Source organism: Notamacropus eugenii, chromosome 4, assembly GCF_028372415.1.
Source record: "Notamacropus eugenii isolate mMacEug1 chromosome 4, mMacEug1.pri_v2, whole genome shotgun sequence".
Taxonomy (NCBI): Eukaryota; Metazoa; Chordata; class Mammalia; order Diprotodontia; family Macropodidae; genus Notamacropus; species Notamacropus eugenii.
The window spans coordinates 232130156-232150161 of record NC_092875.1 but is presented as its reverse complement, the minus strand read 5'-3'; the positions used below and the strand labels follow the sequence as shown (position 1 = coordinate 232150161).

General features: G+C 35.4%; 1 protein-coding gene across 12 annotated transcripts in view; it reads right to left on the bottom strand.

Annotated features, from left to right (window-relative positions):
* Positions 1-20006, bottom strand: part of PIEZO2 (piezo type mechanosensitive ion channel component 2) — a 533986-nt gene that overhangs the window by 37211 nt on the left and 476769 nt on the right. For 9 of the 12 annotated variants that reach the window (XM_072604214.1, XM_072604219.1, XM_072604218.1 and 6 more), the window contains 4 exons: positions 12927-13094; positions 8643-9062; positions 6593-6851; positions 3343-3525 (listed from right to left, as the gene is read on the bottom strand). In XM_072604214.1, the coding sequence (XP_072460315.1) occupies positions 3343-3525; positions 6593-6851; positions 8643-9062; positions 12927-13094 (1030 nt within the window). The remainder of the gene's footprint in view (positions 1-3342; positions 3526-6592; positions 6852-8642; positions 9063-12926; positions 13095-20006) is intronic. The other 3 variants (XM_072604221.1, XM_072604222.1, XM_072604223.1) reach the window with 1 other exon arrangement.

Sequence of the window (20006 nt, the reverse complement as noted above, 5' to 3'; positions counted from 1 at the left end):
ATTCATGTGAAAGGAGATGATGACCTCAACTGGATTGGTATCTATGTGATGTATATGATATGCATGATGATGTATATGAGATGTGAAAGCTGAAAGACAAGATTTGACGATGGACTTTCTACATGGGGTGAACGAGAGTGAGGAGTTGAGGATGACACTGAGGTTTTGAGTATAGATGACTGAGAGTTGGACAGGAAGGAAGATAACTGAGATTGCTATCATGAAAACTTAGAAAGGAGATAGTACACAGCGAGTAAAGGCTATCATCACTGTCAAATATTACAGATAGGTCAAGAAGGATCAGGGCTAAAAAAAGGTCATTTGATTTGCCAATCAGGAGATCACTGGTAACTTTTAAGGAGTAGTTTATAACAAAGAATGGACAGCTAGGTGGTGCAGTAGATGGAGTGCGGGGCCTGGAGACAGGAAGACTGAATTCAAATCTGATCTGAGATACTTCCTAGATATTTAATCATTAAACCCTGCTTGCCTCAGTTTCTCATCTGTAAAGTAAGTTAGAGAAGGAAATACAAAGCACTATAGTATCTTTGCCAAGAAAACCGTAAATGGGGTCAAGAAGAGTTAGATATGACTGAAAAATGACTGAACAACAAATTATAACAAAAAATGAAGAAAAAAGCCAAAAAATAACCAGTACATAAACATTGTCAGTATATGCATAGTCCTTTTCAAAGAAAAGAAAAGATGAAATTTGTTTTTGCATGTCCAAGTTTGGTCATTAAATTCCTTTTTGAGGAGAAAAACTTCACATTTTTAGATAGAAGTCAAATTCATTATTCAATTCTATAGATTTAAAGCAGAAATATGCATATTTATGCATATAAAATATAAAAATACATTATGCAAAATAATATACACATATATTTTAAGAGATTTTTGTGCCCATAAATAGATAAACAATATAATAATACATTCATTAATAAACCACTCCAAAAATAGAAAATAACATGGAAACTGGTTGCATACAACATTAGTGAGGATTTCTGACCAAGATGGCCATCAGAAAGGGCAACAGGGTGCCTAGTTTCTTTACATTTACTCCAGCAAAGGCCTGAAGTTCATACTAGACCAAAAAACAATCAAGTAATTCAGTGAAAAACTACAGTAAGCAATATCTTCCATCTAAGAAATGCACAAAAAGTCAATCAGAAGCTCAGGTTCAAAAAGAACTGCTCTAGTATGTTGAAAACCAACATGACCAGAGATGGGAAACACGTAGCTTACAAGACTCTGTGCCCAGAAGCCACAAGACGAGAGTGTGCATCTGAGAAAGCCCTACGGCAATCAGAAGGTTCTGGAGTGTGGACTGTAGAAGCAGGATGGAGGACCAACAGAGAGTGAACAGTACCGTACTGACTAGCACATTGTCATATTGAGACAACTGAGAGGCTCAGGGACTCAGAGGTCCCTAACATTCTCTCCTGAGATGCATGAGAGAACCATAAAGATCCACCACTCTTAACCTCAAAGATCCTGAGAAGCTTAACCCCAGAAGGTGGAAAATAAAGATAAGAACCCAGGGTGAAAACAAACAGAAGACTACCCCACCCAAGAGCCCAGTAAAGGCAGAATGTACTGGGGTGTAAAGCCCCAGTTCAGAGAGTGAATCTGGACAGATGAGTAATTCAGATACATTCACTAGTAGCAACAATTACTGTAAATGTATCTCTGTAGGAACTGTTATCAAAAGAGAAAGATGAATTTTTATATGTACCACATAAATATATACAAGAAATGAAGTAAGAGGTTAAAAATTAAGTAACTGTTTGAGGAAAGAACTGGAAGGAGAATAAGCAGCCTAGAAGAGAATATGATAAACTTTACTTAAGAAATGGAACCCCTGAAAAGTAGGAGAGACAAAATAGATATCAGTGACTTTACAAGACAACAAGAAACATTAAAAGAAAATCAAGGGATTGGAAAAAAAATGAAGAAAAGGTAAACTGATATATATCAAGGAGAGACAATCTAAGAATCACCCTGAAAGCCATGAGTAAAATTAAAAAGCCTGAACACTATATTACAAGAAGTCATACAAGTATCCCCATAAATTTTAATGTGTTTTTAATTTTAATTTAATTTTAATTCCCATCAAGTGGAACGAGAAAGGGAAATAGTTAGAATCTAAAGGGTAGTGGTGCCTTAGATTACATCTTACACAAGTAGGGAATGGTTGAACAAATTGTGGTGTATATGTATATATATATATATATATGTGTGTGTGTGTGTGTGTGTGTGTGTGTGTATATATATACACATATATATAATATATAATATATATACATATATATAATATTATTATATATTATATTATAATATATATTATCTATTCTGTTATATATACACATATATATAACAGTATATTATTACACTGTAAGAAATGACAAAAGACTTTCATATGGGTGGGATCTAGACCTATGATTTGATCAGTATAGGGAATTCCTGCTTAGAAAACACCATTGACTAATTCAGATTGGAGACTTCTGAAATCTATAGTCTTAGAGAGTTTCCTCGCTCACTGAGGAGTGAAGCAACTTTTCTAGGATCACACAGTCAGAATATATCAGAAGAAACTTGAACCAAAGTATTCCTGACTAACTCCACCCTCTAAATACTATGCCACACGGCCTGCTAGATTAATTTTTCTAGATCACCAAGTATATCATACCATTTTCCTGCTAAGAACCTGTGGTGACTTTCAATTGTCTATAGCATCTAATTTAAAATTTTCTTCTTGTCAATTTAAGTCCATGATAATCTGACCATGTCCTGCCTATCTTCTACTGCTCTCCAACACGACTCCTTTGTTCCAGGCAAGGAAGTTTCCTTCCTGCATCCAATATTCCAAAAACATTTCAAAAAAGAGACATACACAAAAGAACAGAACACAATTAAGAAAATGCCCAAGTCTGTACATTTCATGCTCATTCTTGTTTTCATTACCTTTTACCCAGGCTGTTTTCCTGGAATAAGTCCCCTTTCCACTTTTCTTTGCTTATGCAAATCTCACTTATTTTTCATTACTCAGCTTAAGTTCCACCTCTTCCATGAAGCTTTCTGTGATTTCTCCAGCTCACTATGAGCTATCTCTCTTCCTGTGAACTTTATTTGCATTTACAAATCTATTTCTCACAACTAAACACATATCCTGCCTTGTTCTCTAATTTTCTTTACTTTTGTAGTTATTCTTTCTCTAGAGTCTTCTAAACTTGCCAGGGGCAGATACTATATTGTTTATGCCTCTCCTAACTCCTCCATCTGGCATTAATGGGAATATACTCATCCTTCAGGAAGGATTTGTTGATGGGTTGCTTGTCATACCTTTAGAATTGATCGGTGGAAGAAAAGAGCCAGGAGCTGAATAAGATCATAAAGCACATAACCCTCTTTTTTCTCCACACCAATGATGTTTGGTGGATGGTATGGCTTGTCTTTGTAGAATTCCAGATTCTTGTTCCAGGGAAAGAAACCAAATTGGAAGAAATATTTGATGACAATGGCCACCTATTTGGAAATGGTAAAAAAAATAAGTGAAAGGTATATTCTCAAAATTTCATCAGTTATATGGCAGAAGAATAATTATAATAGAAATGATTATCTTGTAGTTTTGATTGTACTAGATAATATAATGGTGTTAGATAAAAAAAAAATGAGCATTTTTACTATTTAAGGATAGTGTGGCATAGTGGTATCAGGCTAGCCTTGGCTTCAGGAAGATCTAGATTCAAGATTTGTTTCTTATACACAACAGCTTTGTGACAATGGAGAATTCACCTAATTTTTCAGTCCTTCCAGTTTCTTAAGACTGTGAGTTATAAAGGAGTTGTTAATGTAAATCAGTGCAAAGTTTTTATGTTAAGAGTTCTCTAAACTAGATGAAGTCATGGCCTCTCCTCCTTTCCCCAAAATCAATTTTACAGCAAGAATAACATTTTATTCAAACAAATGATTCACTAATGAATGAATGAACATAATAGGTTGGCCCTATTATCATACTATGTCTGCCACTTCTTTCAATTATTCATTCTAACTCTTTGTTTTCTTCCTTCCTTCCTTTTCTCCCTTTCTTCTTTTTCTCTTTCTTTCTTCCTCAGATCCATTTATACAGCTTGAACTGGCATGGCCACAATGCCACAATGATTGAATGTTCCATAATAGTAATTATCTAGTTTTGAAAGGCGAGGAATATTTATTTCTGTGGTTTTATTATATCCCCTATTTCAGATCATTTGTTATCATATGTGCAGATTCACTTTTGCTCCTTCTTCAAGCTACCTTTAGCAACTCAAAAATGGATAAAACTAAAGCAAACTAATTTTTCTGCTTTGCCTCTCCATTTATAAAAGATCTAGAAGAGAAAGCTAAAACTGATTTAAAATTAGCTTTGGGGATAAGATGAAAATTGAACTGATTCATCTTGCCTGTAGATGATTAAGAATTCATGCTTTTATATTAAGCCTAGGTATTTCAGGGGTGGGTAACCTGTGGTCTTGAGGCCACATGTAGCCCTCTAGGTCCTCAAGTGTGGCCCTTTGAATCTAAACTTCACAAAGCCTCAAGGCTGCAGGTTCCCCACTCCTGGAACTCCTTTTGTGACTCAAATCTCAAATATATAGGATAGCTTATTATCTTCATTTGAATAATGTTAAGAAAACTGTTTTAACTTTGATGTTGAATTGTTGAAAAAAAAAAAGTAAAAACTTTCTTAAGTACGAGTTCTGATCAATCCAGCAAATACTGATGAAGCAGCTGTTATGTGCAAGATATGATACTAGACCCTGGGGTCACAAAAATTAAATTGAATGAAACAGTCTGTACACTCAAGGAGCTCCGAGTTCAGTAGGGGTTCAGTAGGCATTTACAAAAATAACTAATATAATCTAGAATTGAATTCAATGCCTAGAATAGGCCAACACTTGTGACCTATTTGGAGAGGCAGAGATAACTGCCAGTTGGACACAGAGGTGATCAGGGAAGTCTTCAAAGAGGAGGTGCTGGAGGGATTCCCACAAATGCTGAGAGAATATTTCAAATATGAAGGATGGCACATGTCCTATCTTGGGCATGAAAACTGTCATTTAAGTAGCAAATAATGGCCATTAATGTATTTCAAATCTTTCGGTTTCAAGGATGCCCCCTTTTTTCTTATTTATTCCTATGCCCACCATAAAAATTAGTATTGGTTCATCTATTCAGAACCTAAAGGAATCAAGAAGAAACCAGTTAAAATCAGACAAAAAGATTAAAGGAAATTGTAAATGTCATAGTGTCTTCTTTCCGTTACTTTTCACTTAGCTTTCATGGGAATGTGAGATATTTAGTATCTGATAAATTAGTTCAGGCCTGAAAGATCTGGTTTGCCAAAGCATGTCTCTTTGCTTTATGTATAACGGATGGAACTGTTTAGGGCTCCCCTTTATATAGATCTAAGAGATGGAGTCATCTATCCCCAATTCATAGCTAGCAAATGCCAAATATGGGACTTGAACTTAGATTTCTTCTCTCCAAGTGCATTTGCATGTCCACCATGATAACAAAAAAAGAACTGATTTCCAGTATGAATATTTTCACTGTAGTGAAATGTGAAGAGTAGAGTTTCTAGTCACAGAACAGATGAATTAGAGAACTAACTGAATCTAGGTTTTCTAAAATTTAGGTTTGAAGGAAATCTTAATCTTCAGACAAGTTTAGTCCCAAATTGATAAATTCTGTGAGTGAAACTACTTTTTTTGGTGCTGAGGCAGAAAAAGATGGGTAGACTGTGTAGCATCAACAGCCTCAGCTTGATATCCTTAGGTTCTATGCCTTTTGGTCAGTGTAGAACAGTGGTTCTCAAACTTCTTGGTCTCAAGACCCATTTACACTTTTAGAAATTAGTAAGGACCCTCCAAAGAGCCTTTGTTTATGTGGGTTATATATTTTAGTACATATTATGTTAGAAATGAAAACAGAATGATTATGAAAATAGATTTGACTTTGCAGACCCCTTGAAAGGGTCTTGGTGACCCACAGGGGTTCTTGGATTGCCTTTTGAGAACCACTTGTCGAGTCTTGGAAAAAGAGTTTCAATCTGGTTTCCAAAGGGCAATGACTTTTTTTTTTTTAGTCAGAGACTAGTCAGTTCACCAGGTCTATTGTAGGGCCAGGATGAAGCACAAAGTTAGGGTCTCCAGGGAAAATCCTATTACCTCAAATTTTTAATTGGAAGTCAGCAAAATATAGTAGAAAGAGCACTGGATTAGGAATCATGAAGTTAGAGTTGTAGTACTTATGAATTATGAGATTCTGGTCAAATCACTTAACTTTTCTAGGTCAAAGTTTTCTCATCTATAAAATTAGAGAGTTGGAGCAGATCATGTCTAAAGTCCTTTCCAGCCCTAATGATCTATGCATGTCTATGGATGTTTGGAATTTTGTTTTTTTACTTAGTTTTATCATAACACATCTGTTCTGTATCCTGAAGAACATCTGCACACATTTGTTTTATACATAATTTTTCAGGAACTTACTAACACATGAAACAAATTGAGTTGTAGGTAGTATATGGATGCCACATGCCGAATTTACATACCTCTGTATAGACAATGGCTGTCATCCAGAAACGTCTGCTGGGCCTAGGGACAGAGAGCATGGCCCAGAGGAAGATAAGGATAGGAAGCACAAGGGTAATCATGGAAGCCGAGACCATGTGATTGAGGATAATCACAAAATAACACACCATTTCTGAGCGGGCCACAAGAGTGTTGTAGAGAGCATAAAACAGGAGCAAGAATCGAGGCTGGTCAACATAAAATTTTTCTGACTCTTCTAGCTCTTCATCATGAAACATCCTGTAAAAAAAACAACCCCAAATTATAAGGATAAAAATTAATTTTTATTTTAAAATCCTTATGTTCTCTCAAATGCTTCTAACTTGTGCCGAGCAGTTAGCTATAAATCCTCTTAGAATTCAACATTTCAACAAATCTGTGAAAAGAGAAAGGTTAAGATAATGAATTCATAAAGGATTCAATTTCATCTTGTTTGTTTATTCTGAATTAATTCCTGTTTTTCTTGTTTTACTATTTCTTTCCCTCTCTTCCTTCTTTTTTCCAAAGCTCAGCTCATCTACCACCTTCTTCCATGTGTTTTTCCTCATTCCCTATGTTCTTGGTTATGTTCCACCCTATTACTTCTAATTTGTTTTGTTCATATTCTGTACTTTCTTGTGTGTATCCCTTCCCCTAGGAGAATATTAACTTCCTGAAGGAAAGGGTGGCATTACTTTTTTGTCTCCCTAATGCCGAGTACAGTGTGTAGGTGATAGTAGGCATTGATTAAATGCTTGTTGATTGAGATCCAGTTGAAAAGATGCATTTGGCAGTGTCTTATTGGACTGAGGAAATCTTAGAGCCAAGAAGATTAGGGTTTAAGGCAGGAGTGGGGAACCTGCATCCTCAAGGCCACATGTGGCCTTCTAGGTCCTGAATCCAAACTTCACAAACAATTGTTTAAAGGGCTGCACTTGAGGACCTAGAGGGATACATGTGGCCTCAAGGCTGCAGGTTCCCCCTCCGTGGATGCTTGTCTCTGGCATATGCTGTGTGGCCACAGACAAATCAATTATCTCCCCAATACCAAAAATTGCAGAACAATTTCTGATTTGCATTGGTAGAGGAAGTTTCCTCATTAGGAAATAAATTAAACAAAATTAGGAAAGAAAAGAAATCATATATTCTGAGGGGAGAAGCCTATCCCTATAATTGTGAGAACATAATTTGGTGTTCCTAATTAGAATAATTTATAGGGCTGTAGTAGAAGAAATTCAGGAATTTTAAGAGTCATATTTTTTTTTCTACCAGCTCACATTCAATATGACTAAGAAAAGTCATCTGATATCAGCACGAAAATCAAGTTTTTCCAAAATATTTTTCTTCAAGATGATAGAACAACAACTCTGAAGAAAATTTTATCCTTTATCTTACAATAGTCCTTAAAAAGTATTTTAAGGCATGGACTTCCAAAGCCTCCTATTGGAATGAGTGGAACTCTAAGGTTGTATCTGTATAATACAATGCATTCCGAAGAAAAGTAAATAAAACAAACCCTCCCAAACACCTCCCAAGATCCCCCCAAAACTCAGTTGATCATTTGGGTGTTTGGTCCAAATGACAGAAGATAGACTGAGTTGTTCACTTTTCTTTTGTATATCAGGCCTTGAATAGAAACCATTTCAGGCTCAATCCAAAATCACCTTATTTTGAGTCCTAGTCCAAGATTCATGTGATATTTAAAATGGACTTCTAACCAAATTTTGTAAGTCCTATGAAGCAACCTGCTCAAAATAAAACTGGATTAAGACAGAAATTAATTACTTTTATTACTGCATATTTCTTGAATAACTGTTGCATGAATGACCAGGACAAACTGGATACTTTTCAAGTAAAAATACTCTGGAAGGCAAAATCCTAACACTGACATTTCCCATTCTCTATTCAGAAAAGCAGGCCTTGGTAAAGTGTTCCTATATCTGGCTGTTAGGATTTCCCCTGTGATGGTGGTGAGGAAGAGAAGCCAAGTTAAAGAGTGAATTTGTTGGAAAGTCTCAAAAATGGTATTTTATATGATTTTTGAGTTCTTACTTGTTTAAAAGAAGCTCACTGGCTGTCAGCTCATGTGTCAAAGGGAGCGGGATACTTAGCTCCGACTTATCTGTCCGGCTGTCATCTGGACTCACTACCATATGGTTCTTGTCATCAGAGTCATCATGGGAGCCAAAGGAGAGGCGTTCAAAGCTCACTGCTTTGCTATAGGAAGGTGGGGCCTCTACATCACCATCCACAGTATCCATCGTATCCACGGTATCCATAGTGGAATACTGTGGCAACTCAGCATCTGAGGTGAGGTCCACCTCCACCGAGTCCTCATCATCCCCATCGTCTTCTTCATCTTTTAGCTCAGGCAGGGGGCCCACTACTTCCTCTTCTTGCTCTGCTTCTACTTCTTCAATAGTTTCAGTTGTCCCCTGGCGAGAATATAGCAGAGTACACTGGGTAGGCTCACTGTTAGGAGGAAGAGAGGGTGCAAAATATACTTTGGATTAACATGATGATCGCTCGCAAAATTCTACTGATTTGAAGAGAAGACACTAAAACACCCTTTTAAAATGGCAAGGCACTTTCCTAAATATGTATTACCCCATTATCTTTAATTCTTCAATAACCTGGTAAGCCCTGGTAGAAAATGCACACAGCAGTACTGTCTTGCAAATGCAAAAGTTAGTGAGTGAATGCAGTTCATGCAAAATAAGCATCATTTCATTAATTAAGCATCTGAAGTATCCTACAGTACACAGAGAGGATTATTGACTTCCAGATCCAGGCATAATATCGACCCATATATTTATTTCAAAACACACAACTTATAGAAAGCAGAGACTTTGCCAATCCTAATGAGAAGCTTTTGACTGAATTATACACCAATATGTGTCTTATATAATGATCCTACAAAGGTTCATATGGAAATTAAAATGAAGCTATACCATAATCCAGACCAAAATAAATGATGGTATGTGGACTTTTCTTATCATCAAACTACTCTAAAATTCCTTGACTTCTTTACTCTGGTTCTCAGTTTCTTTATATGTGTGTGTATCATAATATTACATTACATATATGATGCAATATATATGATGTTTCATATATATGTGTGTGTATATATACACATACATATGTATATATACACACACACATACACACACACACACACAAATATATATAATCTTTACCTGGATTTGACATCTATTTTGACACTTCTGCTAATACATAGAATTAAAGTGGGAATAGGACCTTAGGGTCTTGAATCTCCATTTCAACAGACTCTCTCAAGCAGTCATTCAGATTTCATTTGAAGATCTCTAGTGATAAGAAATTTTCCATCTGGGAAAGCCCATTCTATTTTTGGACAGTTTTATGTAATGGGAAGATTTTTCTTCTTGAGTTGAAATTTATCACAGTTTTTCTGTTATTTCTACCCATTTCTCTTTGTCTTGTCCTTAGGATTCACATGGAACAAACCTGATCTCTCTTCTCCATGAAGGTCTTTCAAGTACTTGAAGCTACCAGCTTGAGTTCACTGTTTTCTTATATAACCTGACTTTTATTTCCCACATCATACTGGTTGTCCTTACCTATACCCATTCAGAGGAGCAATTTGAATAGCCTAAAGCTAGACAGAAGGAAAGATCTCTTGACCTCAGAATGGAGATGGAGACTCTTGGCCACAGGGTTTCAGAACTCAGAATCTGTCATCTACCTTGTTCATTTCTTTCCTAAACCATGACACTGATTGTTGAGTTTGGTTTCTGTGCCTTGTAAAAACTGCATTCCCTTCTGACTTGCTATTTGCTGTTCAGTTTGACTCTTTTCTATCCCCTTCTTCATTAACTGGGGTAGGGAACCTGAGGCCTCTAGGCCACATGTCGCCCTCTAGGTCCTTAAGTGTGGCCCTTTGACTGAATCCAAACTTCACAGAACAAATCCCCTCAATAAAGGATCTGTTTTGTAAAACCTGGACTCAATCAAAAGGCCACACCCAAAGGCCTAAAAGTCTACATGTGGTTTCGAGGCCACAGGTTCCTCATTCCTGATCTATGCCATTCATTTCCTTCCCTATTTCCTTGCCAGATTCACCCTATATCAGATGTCTGCCCTAGCCTTTCTTTTCTGTGGCTCTTTTCTACTTCTCTCCTCTTCTCATTCTCATTTCTACTTTAGATTTCTTTTTGTTCATGTTTCCATATCCTGCCTGAGAAGGGGGAGGCACAGTGAGTGGATAGAATGCTGGGCCTGGAGTCAGGAAGATCTGAATTCAATTTGGCCTGAGACACTTACTACCTATGTGACTCTGGGCAAGTCACTTAACCTCTGTCTGCCTCAATTTCATCCTCTGTCAAATGGAGATAACAAAAGTACCTGCCTCCCAGAGTTGTTGTGATGCTGACATGAGATATTTGGAAAGTGCTTTGCAAACTTTGAAATACTATATAAATGACAGCTATTATTATTTTCTTTTGTCTTCTTCTCGAATTTTCCTTCCAGGTTCAAGGTAGGCTAGTTATGGATACAATATTAACATTCATATACTAAAACAAATATAAGTTATGATACTGCAATAAATGGTATCTTTTTTTTTTTTTTTTTTTAGTGTCTCTCTTCTTCCTCTATTCTTTCAAAGAAGGGAGAGAAAAATGTCCTGGGAATTTGAGTTTTGATGGTTATTGAAATGAAAATTATTAGATCACTGACTGCATCTGGTAGTATGACTTGTACTTATGACCTTGGGCCTATCATAGGACCTTCCGAGGTCACACTGGTCTGTCTCTTAATTTAAAAAATGGTAAAGACTTGGAGATCCACTCAGGATTTCAAGATCCTCACGGGTTCTGGTCTTGGTCTCTGTGATATGGGAAGTCTCTAGGTTTTTGTTGTTGTCATTTTTCAGTTGTATCTAACTCTTCATGACCCCATTTAGGGTTTTCCTGTAAGACATACTGGCGTGGTTTGCCATTTTCTTCTCCATCTCACTTTACAGATCAGGAACTGAGGCAAACAGAGTTAAACGACTTAGCCAGGGTCATACAAGTAGTAAGTGTCTGAGGCTGGACTTGAACTCATGAAGATGAGTCTTCCTAATTTCAAGCCCAGTGTGCTCTATTCACTGCACCACCCAGCTGCCCCAATGTATCTAGGACGACAGGTCAACTGGAATCTCTCATAGACTTACCTCAGGCGGGACTAGAATTTCTAGGAAGGATTAGAAATAGAATCATCCTTTGAGGGAAGTTCAGATCATAGGAGTTAGTCCAGGACCTGATCAAACTTTTGGTGGCCCTTGTTTTAAGTGACTACATTCCTAATGTCCCTGGATTTGTGTTAAGAGAAGGTAAGGGATACCTAAAGATCCCATGTCAGAATGGCAACGTAGATGATGGATTTGTTCTTACTGTTAGGCTGAAGCTTGACTTTTAAATGACTGGTAAGTGCCAACATACTATGCAATTCCTTTGTGAGAAAAAATGAAAAACCAAAAATCAAAGATCTGACAATACCATACTTAATAAAGCCATTTTTCTTTTTGTTTTGGGTCATTTTAAAATTCAGGTATTTAGATTCCATCTCATCCTTCTAGCTTCTAGTGAATTTTGGAAGGCAATAGATTTCTTTAACTTGCATGAAAAAGACTGCAAATCTAAGTTATTTTATAACACAGTTTGGGAGAAAACAGCAAGACTGGATCACCAAATAAGTTTGCACCAAGTATTCTGGTTCAAGGACATGTGAAATTGAAGTCAATCAATCTATTCTCAGGTTACAACATTCCATTTTTAAAACAAGGATAAAACACACTTTGACTTTTATATTACCAAAGCATACGAATATAGACAAGTTTATTCCTGGCCCATTAAAACCTGACCAAATATGGCAACTTTCCAGAATACATCTTAATGTCTATCTAACTTTGAATGAGCAAATCACAAAAATGTTTATCCCCTTTCCTGATGATTTTCCCCTTCCTATTGTAGCCTAAACAAACCTCTAAATCAACGAGAGAAACTGCCTATTTCACAGTTCCTTTTAAGAGGAAGGAAAAGTTGAATTGGTTAGAAATAAAAGGCAACCTTTAAAATAAGGATTTGAAAAAAAGTGACTCCAGACAAAAATCAAAGAAATGATTCTTTTCACAAATCTTGAGAACTACTAACGTTAGCCCCAGAAAAGAGGTTGCCTATGCTTTTGTTAAATGTGCAATTTAAAACAAAACAAAACAAAACAGCAACCACACATGAGAGCAAAGACCTAAATAAGGGAAGGTGAGGAAGAGGAGGGTTGTAAAATGACTGAAGGAAGCATGCACAAGTTAAGCACCTTGATGCTAAACTGCCACTGTCAGCTGATGAAGAGGACATATCCATGCTGTACATTTTACGAAGCCTAGGTCGGGCCCGCTCACTTGTTTTAGGAATAGTTTCTCGTCCATCTAAATCATCAAGGGTGGACTGCCTTGAGAACAGCAAGGTTGCTTCAGTGTAGCAGCTAGCAGCGCAAACAGTTACAAAGACACAGTGTTAAACACCAACGATAAATGAATGTACACATGGATCAATTAATGAATGTACTCGCCATGCAGCAAAACACATAACCACCACCACAATGATGATAATAACAACAAAGAGTTGAGAGAAGATAAGGACCCATTTGCGGTTACAGGAAGTAAATGGTTCCTGGGTTACTTTTATTATTTTTTTAAACACTGCATATTTATTGCACTAAATAAATTAAATTAGTAAATGGATTAGTTGAATAAATTCATTATACTTGGGAAATGAATTAGAGAATGTTGTTGAATTAGCAAATGAATGAATTCATTATTCCTGGGACAAGCTATGTACCTAACTGGAGCAAGAAAATGAAATGATTTGCAAAGTCATATACGTACATTGGAAATTTCATAAATTTAATTTTAGAAAAAATTTTTTTTAAAGTAAACAAGTTTGTCTTAAACTGAATCACTGAAAATCCTGTAACATTTAGTTACTGAAGCAACATTATATGCTTACTCATTTGAGAACTTATATATTAGGATCTGATGGTATTTTAAAAATTGTGACTTCTTAAAGGTATTTATTATCAAGAGAAATATTTAGAGGTGATTAGAAGCAAAATGGATTTTCAAACTATTCTCAATTTGACATGATATACTGTGTAGTCATAGATGCTATTCTGATGACTGGTCTATAATTCAGAAAATAGTACAATTAAAAAATATTTTAGAGAGAAAGAAATGCAGTAGCACCAGGAACCATTTTTAAAAAAACTTTTCATTTTGCTTATTTTTTCCCCTCTGATCACTCATTGAAACCTTTTGAGAGGTTTGTAACATGTCATTATCAAAAGAATCAATTTGTTAAAACCCTTATCTCCTTTCATGAATGGAACAATGATAGGGAGGGAAGGTCAAATCCAGGAAGGGGTTGCTACTGGATTGACAGGAAGCAAATAAGGGTTGAGAAAGACATTATTTCAATGAAGATGTGTTAAAAGAAAGGAGCAGGGAAGCCAGGTATATAACAAAATACCATGATGTTATTTCACAAGCTCTTAGGGTGCTTACTTCTCATTTTCATCTAGTTTCTAGAACATTAAAAGACTCAAATGACAAGATTTTCAGCTTGTACATATAGGCCTAGCACTATCACAAAAGAAGGGTTTCTGAATGGTGATAGCCTTAATATTTGTAACCCTTGTGTAATATTCACTATGGTCCTACTGCAAAACAGGTACACCAAAATTCGTAACACAAAAGAGTTTTAAAGCTGAGATCTATTACACAGTTATACTCCATTCACAGAAATTATTTTCCAAATTACCAAGATTAAATTGTACTATATATAGCTTAATTCCAGTTGGGCCATCATTGTGCATCTCACAAATCTGGAATATGGGTGAGAACTGGACTCAGGCTTATTTCCCAGCTCAGATATAGTGATGGGAAAAAAAAGGCAGGCCCAAAAGTTTGCCATAAAAAGTAGAATTCTCTCATATCGTGAAATAATTGAGGGAATTTTCAAAATCACATGAATAAAAAAAAGACATCTTTCACCACATAAGCTAAAGTCATCGTGGCTTTAGGAAGCCTTGGGCCAAGCATCAAAGAGGGAGTATTATGGGATAGCTATACTCTTAAGCGAAGCTGTATATAAAATAGCTCCAACCAGAAAGTCAAATTCTTGGTGATAATTAAGTTTAGTTTTACCTTGAGAATACTGAAAGAGCTCTTGCTTAGTAAGCCTGTGAATAGCTTGGAGAATTAATGTCCTAGAAAGTGATATAACAAATGTCTCTAAGATCTAAAGTTGAAGAAAAGAATGTGGTTTTCCCCATGACTGCTATTGATGTAATATAATAAAATACTGCAAAACTGGCTGTAAAACAATTACCAAGAAACACTTTTACTTCTTTTGATTTTGGTTTAATTTTTTTCAAGGAAATTAATTGTGTACTCTAAAATGTCTAAGTTGATATAGTGTAGTGTATGTTATTGCTGTTCAGTCATATCTGACTCTTTGTGACTCCATTTGGGGTTTTCTTGGCAAAGATACTGGAGCAGTTTGCCATTCCTTTCTCCAGCTCATTTTATAGACAAGGAACAGAAGCAAACATGGTCAAGTGATTTCCCCAACTTCACACAGCCAGTAAGTGTCAGAGGCTAGATTTGAACTCAAAAAGATGAAGCTTCCTGACTTCAGGCCTATCACTCTATCCAGAGTCACCTAACTCCCCAGTTGAGTATATAGGGTTGTACTTAAAAGTTAGGAGATGTGGGTGCAGAATTGAGTTCTGCTACTCACCTGGAGAAATCACTTAACCTCTTTGACTCTCACTCTTCCTGTTTCTAATATGGGATAATATTGTCATTTATTACCTTATAGGGTTATTGCGTGATTTGTAAAAGATAAAGTGTTCTACAAATGTGAGCTTACATACTTAGATTAGAATGAAGTTGTTCATGCCCCCCAAAATTACTGGACTTTTTACTTCCCTTAAGTGTGCTCTGTCATGTATCCCAATCATAAAGTTCATAGATGCTATTCAAGTGGGAGTGGGGTAGGGGAGAAGTATTAAAGACTACAAATGAGAAATCAGAAAGGAAGTGTCACTAGTGGGAAATCCAGAATAAAAGTCTCTATAAATACACCACAGTCAAGCTGGATGTCCATATGGGACCTTAGTAATATCTTTGAAGTGATTCAGTATTAATGATATTCCAAGATAGGTTTCACCAAAAAATTCTCGATGGTCCCAACAGATTCTGAGGAACTCTTGGAAGCAAACTAAGAGGAACACAACCCTGCTATGAACAGGGGAGTTTTTGTGTTGATGAAGTCACTGGTCAGCATTTCTGCATGTATAATCTCCTCTGGCGTGTCCTCTTCACTGGGTCATTGTTTACACCAAATTCTAATTAGTGTCAAAAGTCATGAAAAGATTTGCAACATACATCAAGTAGGTAATAAGAGAACTTATTAAATTCTTTTCTTTTTCAAACTTACTGAATTCTAGAACACTTAACTGTATATTTTATAGGTCTCTTTTCTTTGTTTTCCTTTTGAAATAATCTACTAGAAGAGTAATCACTGATTTTTAAATATTATTCCCTAATATTCAACATATGACATCTCTAGAAATTTGTTTAGCTACTAGATTAGAATAAAAAATAACTTATGTTTACTTAATTTCAAATATTTAAGTCAAATTCTTGACTTCTTATGTATTAAATAAGAAAAAACTTATTAGTCAGTCTGTAATATTTGCATAGGAAATAATAATAATAGTAAGAACAACAATAATAATTTTGATGTTTATGTATAATTTTAAAGTTTCAAGGGTCTTTATGGTACATTATTTCATTTTATCCTTGCAATATTCTTAAAAGCTAAGTAATGTATATTTTACAGATGAAAAAACATTTAGAGAAGTCAGAACTGTTTGTCCACAAGCACATAGGTGAGTGCCAGAGGTCAGAATGGAGCACAGGCCTTACCCAATACTTTTTCTACTATACCAGGTTGTTTCCTTGAGAGCAGTCTCATGAAGCCTGAGTACCCCTTTTTAGAATAATGCTTTAAGTATATGTAATAAAATACATTAGATACCAAAGGAAACGAATTATACTGAAATACAGTTACTAAAATTTTAAAAAAAAGCTAACAGCATTAAGAACCTCTGTTTTAGGTAGAATTACTTTTTGATCTTTTTGACTGGCAGGAAATTGGAAAGAGTGTTGGATTTGGAATTAGCAGATCTGGGCTCGATAGTGCTTCCTAATTTTATTACCTTGGGCAATTTACTTTAATTCTGTGAGCCTTAATTTCCTTATCTATAAAAATGAGAATGCATATACCGCTTACCTCACAGAATTGCTGTGAGGAAAGATCTTTATAGAGTGTTATGAAAGCATAATCTGTCATCATCATCATCATCATCATCAGTTTTAGCCTGTTTTATTTCGTGCTATTCTAGCTGCTTGTTCTCTTGCCCAATACATCCTTTTATAGAATGCTGCCTTGAAAGAGAAACAAGGCCATAGGGCAGGTCTGCAGGGAAGGAAAACACTACTTAACATATATAAATGGCATTTATACAAACATATCTTCATCAAAAACACATGATAAATTTAAAAAAAATCAGTAAGCACTAGCTAACAAACAAGTTCATTACAAGTAAAGATGTGGAAGAAAAAAACACCTTGACACTTGGGGGAAAGGAATCAATTTGAAAGTGAATTTGTTCTTAGCTAGTCAGCAGATGGGAATGGCTTTTTGAATTTGAAGTGTTGGAAGAATGACAATGCTATCTTCAGTCATAGTTATCTCCCTGGCATGCTTGGAATGTCAGGACATCTTTCCATGCCAGCCTCCTTCTGAAATGTGTAGTGAGGGCTGGATGTACACAGGTAGTAGAATTGGTGCTTCTTATATCTTCTAATTATCACTTATCCCAAGACACATTTAGTGACCAAATCTTGGGCTGGTAACCTGCCAGCAATACCATTTTCATTTAGACCCTCTCTTTCTCAAAAATAACCCCCTGTAAGTAAAAATCACCAACAAAGAACATCTGAAACACAAAGGAAATTGGATACAATTAGAACAACTGTCAAACCAAACGTTGGTATCCTGATGTAGGGAGATGGTTCTAATGAGCAGAAAGTATAGAATTCAGCTAGGGTAACTGTGAAATTTTTAAAAAGACTTTCCTTGCTCTAAGTCTGTCAAGAAAAGCTGCAAAGGGATGATCAAATAAAGCTGTGGTGTGATGTGCCAAGACACCAAAGATACTAACGTGCTCACTAGTTATCTATCTATATTTATTAATCTTCTATCTATACATATATATAACGAATGTATACTGCTCCATGTTCACCCTTCTAGCTAGTCTTTTTCAGATTTTAATTATAAAAATAATTTCTAAAAATGTGTTATGGAGAGTGTATTTATGTGTTGAAATAAAAGGAAATGAGAAGAGACATTTTTATTAGTAATTTGTACTTTTTGTTATTACGTTCTATCAGGAGAATGTTTTAATTGGGTAACTCAAAACATACCAACTCTTAACTTTAGTAAATATATAACTATGTTGATAAGTCACTGTTAAAAATTTATGTCCTAAATTTTTTAATGAGTAGAAGAAAAGTGAGATGAATTGTGAATTTTTTCAAAGCAGTTATATCTTATTCCCAAAATCTGGGGAAACAACACAATAAACCAAACCCTGACAAATCAGCATTCCATTGTGTTGATTGTAAAGGGATAGCACATGTCAGCACCAGACAAAAAACCCAACAACATAAAATTATTAAGTAGCAGAATAGATATGACCATACAAGTTTCAACTGACAATGTAGAAATGATAATATAATAATAGTGACATAATTTGCAATTATAATAGCACTTTAAGGCTTGCTAAGTGCTTTACGTGTGGCTTCTCATTTGATTTTCCTAGCAATGACTACAAGTAGCTCTCTGGCAATAAGCATTTCTTGTTTTGGCCTGATCAAAACACAATTTCACATTAAAATGATTGCTTTGGAGTTTGTTTTGGAGGAAATGAGCTTGGAAGTAAATGGAGTACTTGAGACAAGAAGCATCTCTTTCAATGTCAATAGTGTATTTACTATTTCAGGTAGGTTCCCTGACTCCAAAGTTATGTTACTGGTTTGGTAACAAAAGTGCCACAATCGCAGTTAACATGTTCCACTGAGAGCTGGATACTTCAAAGTAGTCACTTAGAGAAGTTATGCTTAATACAATGAGTATGCTTTTGCTCAAAATGCTTTTAGATCTTTTTTTGAAGTTTCTTTTAGAGTACTGTGTAACCTTATTTCGAATATCCACAATAATGACCATTTTTTTCCCTAAGTGGATTTGATTTCCAGAGACAGCCAAATATGATTAAGTGATTAAACAAGTGATTAAACTGTATTTGGATCAAGAAATGGGGATTGACTACAAAAAATGAGACCCGCCTCTGAAGACGACTGGAAAAGAGGAGTTCTAAAAATAACTTAATCAGTGGTAGTATCACCGAAATAAAAACGAAGTTTCCCGAAGTTGTTACTTTGAAAGGAACAACACTTCTATTCTGATATATATATGTCAAAAATTAGGTCAGATAATTTTATAGACATATCATGTATTATTTTTGCTATTCTAATCTCCTCTTTCTTTCATCTGCTAACTTACTTTCAGAAAAAGATTTTAGTCCTAGACTCTATCTGTATGTGTGTGTATACATATATACATTTAATATATACATACATACACACACATACATACATACAAATATACACATATGCAGAATGAAATTATTGTGCATACATACACATATATACAATTTATATCTGTACATATATATGGATATACTTATGTACATATTCATATACATACATATGTACATATAAATATACACATGCCTCTGTTTTTGATTATAAAATATTTTAGCTGTTTCTTTTCATAAGATCCTCAGAAAGTTCTTAAGTGTTCCAAGAAGAGGACGTCTGCGGACTTGTGCATGTGCGTCTGATGTATATAAATACAGTGAAAAAATCTTCTAAAGACCTTTTCTACATTCTCAGCTGAGGAAACTTTTACGTATGAAAACGAAAAATCTGTGTACAGATAATATATTAAATGACAACAGAAGAAGACAAAGACAGCCACATGAGATAATTAAGAAGAAAGAAGTAAGCTTTTTCTCAAAAGTAACCTTTTTTGGGGGAGAGGGCTCAATTATCTGGATAATTCTTCAGACTTGCATTAAAACATACATAGATAGGATCCAAATGTGTTACTTTTAATACATCATAGGAATCATTTTAATGCCTCTCAGAAGAAAGGAAACTGCAGGATGATCAAAAATATGCTGTATTAATGCTAAATGGATGGC